At 50.5% G+C, this 10013-nt stretch overlaps 1 protein-coding gene across 1 annotated transcript; it reads left to right on the forward strand.

The window, feature by feature from the left end:
- Positions 1–4835: 4835 nt before the first annotated feature.
- LOC127047227 (olfactory receptor 52B2-like) lies at positions 4836–5801 on the forward strand. Its single transcript, XM_050945333.1, has one exon. The coding sequence runs from the start codon at positions 4836–4838 to the stop codon at positions 5799–5801; it is 966 nt and encodes a 321-aa protein (XP_050801290.1).
- Positions 5802–10013: the final 4212 nt, after the last annotated feature.

Raw genomic sequence — 10013 nt, forward strand, 5'->3', positions numbered from 1 at the left:
AGGATGTGATTTTATATTGACCTGGGTCTGGGCCTTGGTCCTTTGGGATCGGGAGAACCTTTTTTCTTTTTCTGGGGCGTTGGTTTTCATCACCATTTGTTCCCATAACGAGTGGAACTGGTGGTGAGACTGGGAAACTGGAGTGTCGAAGGGAATTGCTTGTGTGACTTGTGGTGAGCCAGTGGGGTGAAACCAAAGTCCACTCTGTCTGGCTGGTTTGGTTTGCCTTAAGGGTGGAAAATCCCAAGCCTTGGACTGTAACTGCCCTGCTTTAAGCAATTTGTCCTAAATTGGCACTCTCAGTTGGGTCCCACCAGAACCAGCATTGTAACACCTGCCCAGTCAATGCCGCCAACCCGTGCATCATCCGAGTCATGGTGAAACCCCCCATGGTGAAGGAGGAGTTTGTTGGGAAGCCAGAGGGCCCTGCACTCCCACTCTGCAGTCAGCCGTGACTCTCAGCCAGCGTGTAAAACAGAAGGTGTATTTGTAGAAGGAACAGAATGTAGAACAGAGCTTGTTAGCAGAGAAATCAGTGACTTTCAGCAAAGTCCATCTTGGAGGGACCCTGGGCCGGACACCCCAGACTCCCCTCTCTCCAAGGCCCCCACAACGGATTGCCCAGATTCCACCAGCCCAACCTCCAATGTGCACATTCCTCCTCCTCCTGCTCTTTGTCTCCCTTCCCAGGCAAAGGGTCACCTGGTTGCATCCTGCTCCTGGGTCACAGGTGATGAAGGGCACCGGCCATTGCTATGTGCAGGCAGCTGGAGCCGCCTCACCTGACCCCGAGGGCCTCAGCAGAAAAGTCTCACACCCTTATTCCCACCACCGAGGCACTGGTACCGCACACAGAGAGACTGACGCACACACAGTATTCATGCAAAATTGTAAGACCCAAATAAGCTTGCATACAACATAATAAGGAGGAAAAACCAACATTGTCACAGGTGTGTACTAGTGCCTAAGGGCCATATAGACTGATATTCAAGACCCGTGGTCCGTGATCCCCAGACAGTAATGGAGGAAAAGTCAAAGAGACCCTTGGCTGCCTTCTCTCCTGGCGCCCTTTACTATTGCTGCCAAATCAAGTCTGCGCTGAGAAGAGAAATTCTCTGACTCAGCCCCTCACTGACAGATGCAATCAGCAACTCTGACTGGGCCGTTAAAAATCTGGATGGCGGCGCAGTGGGGTTAAGGCAGGCTCCCTGCCTACCCTGGCTCTGAGGGGCTCCCAGAAGCAGCCAGCATGTCCGGTCACAGGCAGGGGGCGGCCAGGGGGCTCCCCAAGTTCTCCCCGCCCCAAGTGCCAGCCCCACAACTACCATTGGCTGGGAACTGTGGCCAATGGGATCTGCAGGGTTAGCTCCTCTGGACTGGGACAGCACACACTATGCAGCATCTCCTGGCTGTGCCTCTGCCTAGGAGCCAGAGGGACACGCAGGACTCTTCCAGGAGCCATCTAGAGATAAGCACCACCTGCACCCCAAAACTTATCCTGCACCCCAGCCCCCTACCTCAGCCCAGAGACCACTCCCATACGCCAAACTCCTCCTTCCTGGCCCCTCCCTGGATCCTGCACCCTCAGCCGGAGACCTCACCTCCTCCTGTACCTCCAAACCCTTGAGCGAGTGAGCAAGGGTGGGGGACAGTGAGTGAGGGAGGGAGCAGGGATGGAGGGAGCAGGGGGCAGGACCTCGGAGAAGAGGAGGGGCAAGGCAAGGGTGTTCAGTTCTCTGCAGCTGGAAAATTGGCATCCCTATCCACCACTCCTGTTTGGATGCTGAGCTTGTGTCATCCAGGGTCTGGTTTTTCACAGCTGCTGAGCACCCGCCACGCCAGTGGCAGAGAGTGGGAGCTGAGAGAGCTCAGCACCTCTTGAAATCTTGGCTGAGGTGTGTCCTAGGTTGGGGGCTCCCAAATCAGCAGCTCGCTTTTGGAAAGTTCCAGCTCCAGTTGTTGTTAAACAGCAATTATCACAGAACGTAGGCGCTGTGCAGTAGGTCAACCTTGCACCTTGGTAGAGGAACATGGAAACCACCAGACTGGATGAGAGCCGGGTCCATCTAGCCCAGTAGCCTGTCTCCAGCAGCGGCCAGCACCAGATGCTTCAGAAGAAGCTGTGAGAATCTCTCATGAGGGGATATGGGATAATCTTCCCCTCACACCCTGCATCCCATCCTTATCTCTAACAGAGATTGGCGTAAACCCCGATCCATGGGAGTCACTCTCCCTTACAAAATGTGTGTGGTCATTAATTCTGGGAACTCTTCTCTCCCGGCGCCTGGTTCCTTTTAAATCACTGCCAGAGTCTGGGCAGTGGAGGCCAGGGAGCGCACATGGGCTGACTGGGGGAGGCTCTTTTGGGTCCCAAAGTCTGTCCACGTACAAATAAGAATTTATTATTAATTTCGCCCCTGTAGACAGAGCAATTCTGTCTGTTGTAATGTTCCTTCATTTACCTCCAAGTGGCGTTGACTGCATTTGTCTCTGGTGGTTTTCCACTGATAATCTTGGGCTGGAGCAAGGCTGGAGAACTGAGCCTGGCATTACATCCCCAGCTAACTAGGGTGGGGTGACAACACCCTCCTGGAAGTGCCATCAGCTAGACACACTATGCCCTCTACTCCAAGTCCGTAAAGCTCACTGTCAATATCAATATGTTATTTGTTAACTATTACCTGGACATGCATTTTGCAATAGTTTTGAAGCTTGACAAGTTACAAGCTTTCTGCACACACCTTACAGACTACTCTTTATGGGTCAACATTCCATGAGACTTGTGTGTGGTGTACTGAGTTTGTCAGGACTGCAAAGAAAAGGGGGCTTTTTGCCAGGGCCTCAGCGTCTAAATAACGTACAAAAGAAGAAATGATCAGATCAAACAAGCAGCAAAGCATGAGCTTTCGTGGGTGAATACCCACTTCATCAGATGCATCATTTCGTGGGTATTCACCCATGAAAGCTCATGCTCCAAAACGTCTGTTAGTCTATAAGGTGCCACAGGATTCTTTGCTACTTTTACAGATCCAGACTAACACGGCTACCCCTCTGATGCAGATCAAACAAATGAGAGGAGTAAAGGGTTAATTCTCCTCTCTTCCCCACAGTCACAGAGGCAGGTCCCTGGGGCTCCGTGCTGGCTCTGAGTCCGTCCTGGGATTCCCAGGGCAGCAATATAAATATCCCTGTACCTCAGCCCCGGTCAGTGCAGATTCCCTGCCACCTGCAGCTCTCTGACCCGGTCACAGGCAGAGATTCCTCCTCCCCAGCTGGGGCCGGAGCCTGGTGAGTCGTTTGCATGGAATGAATCTGTGAAGGGGAGAATGGAAACATGAAACCTAGGAAACGTTGAGCTGAGGTTGGGTAGAATGGGGGTGTGTAATTCTGACTGCAGGGGCAGGACGGGAGCCGGGGCTCTGAGATACGCTCCTGTGACTGCGCTGAGGTTCGGTGCTGGGAAGAGGTCGCCGAGTTACCCTGATCCGCTCCCCAAGGGGTCACTGGGGATCTTGCTGCTGAACTCAGTGGGCTCTGGACTGGGACATTCTTGGTTATGTGTCTGTTCAGAGTAAACCTCATTGGAAACCCCCTCAGGCCCTATAACATTCCCGAGGCCTTCACTCAGGCAACACTTCCATGAAAATCAATAAGGACCCCAGGACTCGGTCCATTCCATTTGGCAGAAATTAGCTGACTTCAAGCAGCATAGCCGTAAATGTACAAACTGTATAATCCAGGAGCAACCGATTATAAGGGCTGCTTTGATAATGATTGTGACGGGTAGCCCCAGAGTACTATCTGGAACTGGGGTATCACTGACCCCGCTGACCCCCAGCCTGGGATCCCTCTCACCCTGTACTGCTCTGACAAGCTGCAAAGCCCTCCTTCCTTCACTTTCACCAGCATTCTTACAGGTAGAGACACACCCAGCTGCAATTGGACACAGACTCTTTAACCACCAGCTGTCCAGGCTGGGACCCCAGAGCAGTACCATCCTGCCCTGGTCAAATCTGGGCAGTCTGTGTGTTTAATACCCGGTAGGCCTCTCCCTCCATATGAAGAGAGCCATGCACACTTGGGTTAGCCAAGCTGAGATTTTCCCCAAGCACTTCAGTCAAAGCTCACTGCTTTACATTATAACAGAACAAGTTTTTTAACTACAAAAAATAGATTTTAAGATTTTATATGAAGCTTAGGTTGCATTTTTGTTTATTTGCTAGGTAATCTGCTTTGATTTGCTTGGTGTCACTTATCACCATTTAAAAACTATTTTAGTACTTAATAAACTTGTTTTGGCTTTATCTACACTAGTGAGTTGGAATGAAGTGCCTGGGAAAATCAAAGCTCGACTGGCGGAGGCTGTTGTATATTCCTTTCCACGTTCAGGGAGGGGGGGAATTCTATGAGCTTACGCTGTACAGTTCTCTGCACAGGGTAAGACTGTAACATTTTGGGTTTACACTCTAGTGGGGGGTACGAATCTGGGAAGCTGGTGGTTAATTTGGCTGCAGCCTCTCTATTGTTGGTTCATGCAGTGGCTGGTTAGAGTCTGCGTGTAACTGCAGCGGGGTGTGTCCCTGCGTGTGTGGATGCTGGTGTAAGTGTAAGATGGGGAGCAGGTCTGCAGCTTGTCACAGCAGCACAGTGTGAGGGGGGCACAGACTGGGGGGTCAGAGGGCTCAATGAAACCCCAGTTCCATGTGCCCCCCCCCGGGTGAACCCATCACACTGTAACAAATGCAGTCCAGTCCTAGCCGACACTCACCTTCTCACTGATTGTCTCTTTTGTTGTTAGTTCCTGGAAATTGAATAGAAGATCCAAGTGATGGTGCATGATGCCAGCTGACAATCACACCTTTTTTGCCCCCGTGACCTACATCCTGGCTGGCATCCCAGGTATGGAGGAGTCTCATGTCTGGATCTCCATCCCCTTCTGTCTGATGTACATTGTGACACTTTTTGGGAACTCTCTCCTACTATTCATCATACTAACAGAACAAAGCCTCCATCAGCCCATGTATCTATTCGTGTCCATGCTGGCTGCTGTTGATCTGCTGTTATCTATCACAGCAGTGCCCAAGATGCTGGCTGTATTCTGGTTTGGAGCAGGGGAAATTTCTTTTGCTGCCTGCCTGACCCAGATGTTCTTCATCCATGTCAGTTTTATTGCTGAGTCGGCCATCCTGCTGGCCATGGCGTTTGATCGGTACGTTGCCATCTGTGACCCCCTGAGATACACCATCATACTAACCAAGTCTGTGACCGGGAAGATGGGGCTGGCAGTTGTCACAAGAAGTTTCTGTTTCATTTTCCCCGTCATCTTTCTCGTGAAGCAGCTGAAGTTCTGCGGAACCAACCTCCTGCCTCACACCTATTGTGAATACGATGACATAGCCCGGCTGGCCTGCGACGACATCACAGTCAATTTCTGGTATGGTACAGTTGTGGCTACTTTAGTAATTGGCTTGGATGCTGTGCTCATTGCTGTATCTTATGGGCTGATCCTCAGGGCCGTTTTCCAACTCCCATCGAAGGACGCCCGGCTCAAGGCTCTCCGCACCTGCGGCTCCCACCTCTGTGTCATACTGATGTTCTACACACCAGTCTTTTTACCCATTTTTGCACATCGATTTGGGCAAATCGTCCCAGGTTATATTCTCATCCTACTGGCCAACCTCTATGTGCTCATTCCCCCCATGTTAAACCCCATCATTTATGGGGTGACCAGAAAAGAGATCCTGAAATGGGTGATCTATGTGTTTCATCGATGGTGCAGGAGAAGCTCCCTGCTGAGCTAAAGCAGGACACAGAAAATGCTTTGAGATTTCGAAATTACACCCAAGTTTTCATTGGACCTGTAGGGATATTTTTATTATGTACTTCCACTGCGTAAGGTCGAAAGCTGGTCTCTCTCATCAACAGAATTTGGATCCAATGAAAGCTATTTCCTCCCCCAGTTTGTCTAATATCCTGGGACACACATGGCTGCAACAGCACAGCGCCCTGCCAGAGAAAACAGCCAGACCGAGTGATCTTATTCTAAGTTGAAGGGAAACAACAAAACAAGAAAGCACAAAAGTAAAATTACTTTATGAGAACGAGAGCACGGTTTGTGCTCCTCTGTGACAATGGCCAAGGAAAGCAGCAGCCAAGGGGGACATGCCATACAGCCATGGGAAGTGCACTGTGCAGCACATTGGGAGATGGGAGCTCTAGTGTTCGTTCTGCCACTGACCTGCTGTGTCAACTTGGGAGAGTTTCTTTCCTCCTCAATATCCTCACTGGCAAATGAGCACACTTTGGGGCCAGCAGGGAAATCAGGAGCAAGTCTCCTCAGGGAGACAGGGCAGGGATTTCATGGTCCTCCTCCGCACAGCCCAGAACCTGAGCAGGGGTGGCTTTGACTGTGTCATCATGAGACTCCTTATCCTGGAAATCCACCCTATGAGGACATGGCTTGGGCAGGAAACATCCCCGTACACCATCCGATGGCAAACATGGTGATTCAGTGTTTAAGCAGGCCCTAAAATTTTAACTCGTCACTCCTGTTTTCAGCCCAATAACTTGTGTTTACACTCCAATGCGGAGTATGAATCTGTTTGGCTAAGGCACCCCCCACAAAAATATGAGAACTCCTGAATCCTTCTCAGGGTCACAGCTTTGCCAGCCTCAGTCCCCCATTCTGTAGCCAAGGCCTGCATCCCACAGACCTTGCATTTGCCTGCCTTAGGCCTGGTCTACACTACGCGTTTAAACCGATTTTAGCAGCGTTAAACCGATTTAACGCTGTACCCGTCCACACTACGAGGCCCTTTTTATCCATGTAAAGGGACCTTTACATCGGTTTCTGTACTCCTCCCCGACGAGAGGAGTAGCGCTAAAATCGGTATTACCATATCGGATTAGGGTTAGTGTGGCCGCAAATCGACGGTATTGGCCTCCGGGCGGTATCCCATGGTGCACCACTGTGACCACTCTGGACAGCAGTCTGAACTTGGATGCACTGGCCAGGTATACAGGAAAAGCCCCGCAAACTTTTGAATTTCATTTCCTGTTTGGCCAGCGTGGAGCTGTGATCAGCACAGGTGACCACACAGAGCTCATCAGCACAGGTAACAATGCAGTCTCCTGAGAATTGAAAAAGAGCTCCAGCATGGACAGCACGGGAGGTACTGGATCTGATCGCTATATGGGGAGAGGATTCAGTGCTAACAGAACTCCGTTCCAAAAGACATAATGAAAAAATAGTTGAAAAAATTTCCAAGGCCATGATGGCCAAAGGCCACACCAGGGACTCAGTGCAGTGCAGAGTGAAAGTTAAGGAGCTCAGACAAGCCTACCAGAAAACCAAAGCAGCAAACGGAAGGTCCGGGTCAGGGCCGAAAACGTGCCGCTTCTATGCTGAGCTGCATGCAATTTTAGGGGGCTGCGCCACCACTACCCACCCCTGTCTGTGGATTCTGAGGTGGGGGTTGTAATCTCAACCATGGCTGAGGATTCTGCGCAGGGGGAAGATGAGGAGGAGGAGGAGAAGGAAGAGGAGGACGACCTTGCAGCGAGCACACAGCACTCCGTTAGCCCCAATAGTCAGGAGCTTTTTGTGACTCAGACAGAATTACCCTCCCAGCCCTCCCAAGCCAGTAGCCCAGACAGTGAAGCCATGGAAGCGACCTCTGGTGAGTGCACCTTTGTAAATATAAGACATGGTTTACAAGCAAGCGTTTTTTAATGATTGATTTGCCATGAGGACTTGGGATGCATTCGCGGCCAGTAAAGTTACTGGAAAAGTTTGTTAACATGTCTGGGGATGGAGCGGAAATCCTCCAGGGACATCTCCATGAAGCGCTCCTGGAGGTACTCCAAAAGCCTTTGCAGAAGGTTTCTGGGCAAGGCAGCCATGTTCCATTCACCATGGTAGGACACTTTACCACGCCATGCATGTAGCAAGTAATCGGGTATCATTGCATGACAAAGCATAGCTGATTATTGTCCCGGTGATTGCTGGCATTCAAGAAACATCCGTTCTTTATCTCTCTCTGTTATCCTCAGCAGAGTGATATCGTTCATGGTAACCTGGTTGAAATTCAGGAATTTAATTAAGGGGACAGAGATGGCCATTTTCCTACTGGGCTGTTGCTTAAAAGAAATCCTTCCTTGCACGTAGCCAAGCGGGGGGAGGGGAGGAAGGATAGCGCTAAGCTTTTTTGCGTTTGGCTAGCAGGAATCGTCCCAGCTACCAGGCATGCGGTGGGGGGGCGGAAAGGGGGGTGATTAGCAGTGATCTTCCATGATACCAGCCAAGCGGTGGGGGGAGGGGTAAAGCAATCATCCTAGAGAATTGGAGGGGGGGGTTGGCTTCTGCTGCTGCATGTTAACAGGAAGAAGCATCAGAGGGCACTGTGTATATGAAGCCTGGAGAAGCCGAAAGACAATGGCTTACCATGGCCGCATGCAAGCTGAATTGTGATGCCTGGACCTGTGTCTGTGAGATCTGTAACACCAGAGCTGCAGGCACTCAATATTAAGATGCAAAATGCGACCTTGTAGTGAAATCACATGTGCTATGTAAGGTGAATAGTGTTGTTCACTGTGAAAGAGTTTAACCATTGTTCTGTAAAATGTATCTTTTTCAATACTTCTCTCCCTTTTTTCCCTCCCTCATGCAGCTGCACATTTTTCAAGCCTCCCTACTCCATCCCGAAGGCTCTCTCAGATAAGGCGGAGGAAAAAGAAGACTCGAGACGAAATGTTCTCGGAAATCATGGATGTAACCCGCAATGAAAGAGCTCATCTGGCTGACTGGAAGGACGTGGTAGCAAAGTACAGGAAAGATGCCAGTGAACATGAGGACAGGAGGGACAAACGTGAGGATAGGAGGGACGAACGTGAGGATAGGAGAGATGCTCAAGATGAGAGGTGGTGGCAGGAAGATCAGAGGTGTAGGCAGGAAGACCAGAGGTGGTGGGATGCAACGCTGGAGCTGCTGCGTGATCAAACTGATATCCTCCGACGTCTGGTGGATCTTCAGGAGGAGCAGAGGGGTCACAGAGTGCCGCTGCAGCCCCTGTGTAACCACCCTCACCACTCACCCAGACGTGTAAGACCGTGTGGGGGAAGGCTTCGTGCACCCACCCACTACACCCCCGTGGACAGTCCAACCAAAAGGCTGTCATTACATTGAAATGTATTTAATGGCCTTTTCCTTCCCTCCTATCCTCCTCCCAAACCACACCCGGGATACCTTGTCAGTTCTTTGCCTCTTTTTGTAATTACTTTTTAATAAGGAATACATGATTTTTAAACGATAGAGACTTTATTTCCTTAAGCAAGTTGTAATGGAAGGGGGAGGGTGAGTTGCTTACAGGGAAGGACTTTTAATAATGAATACATGATTTTTAAGCGATAGTGACTTTATTTCCTTAAGCAAGCTGTAATCGAAGGGGGAGGGTGGGTTGCTTACGGGGAAGGAGTCAATAAAGGGGGGGCTTTCATGAAGGGGAAACAAACACAGCAGTCACACCGTACCCTGGCCCGTGATGAAACTCGTTTTCAAAGCTTCTCTGATGCGCACCGCTTCCTGGTGTGCTCTTCTAATTGCCCTGGTGTCTGGCTGCATGTAATCAGCGGCCAGGTGATTTGCCTCAGCCTCCCACCCCGCCATAAAGGCCTCCCCCTTACTCTCACAGAGATTGTGGAGCACACAGCAAGCAGCAATAACAAAGGGGACATTGGTTTGGCTGAGGTCTGAGCGAGTCAGTAATGTGCGCCAGCGCGCCTTTAAATGGCCAAATGCACATTCTACCACCATCCTGCACTTGCTCAGCCTGTATTTGAACAGCTCCTGACCACTGTCCAGGCTGCCTGTGTATGGCTTCATGAGCCATGGCATCAAGGGGTAGGCTGGGTCACCCAGGATAACTACAGGCATTTCAACATCCCCAACTGTTATTTTCTGGTCCGGGAAGTAATTCCTTTGCTGGAGCCGTTTAAACAGAGCAGTGTTCCTGAAG

The sequence above is a fragment of the Gopherus flavomarginatus genome, chromosome 1 (genome assembly GCF_025201925.1).
Source record: "Gopherus flavomarginatus isolate rGopFla2 chromosome 1, rGopFla2.mat.asm, whole genome shotgun sequence".
Taxonomy (NCBI): domain Eukaryota; kingdom Metazoa; phylum Chordata; order Testudines; family Testudinidae; genus Gopherus; species Gopherus flavomarginatus.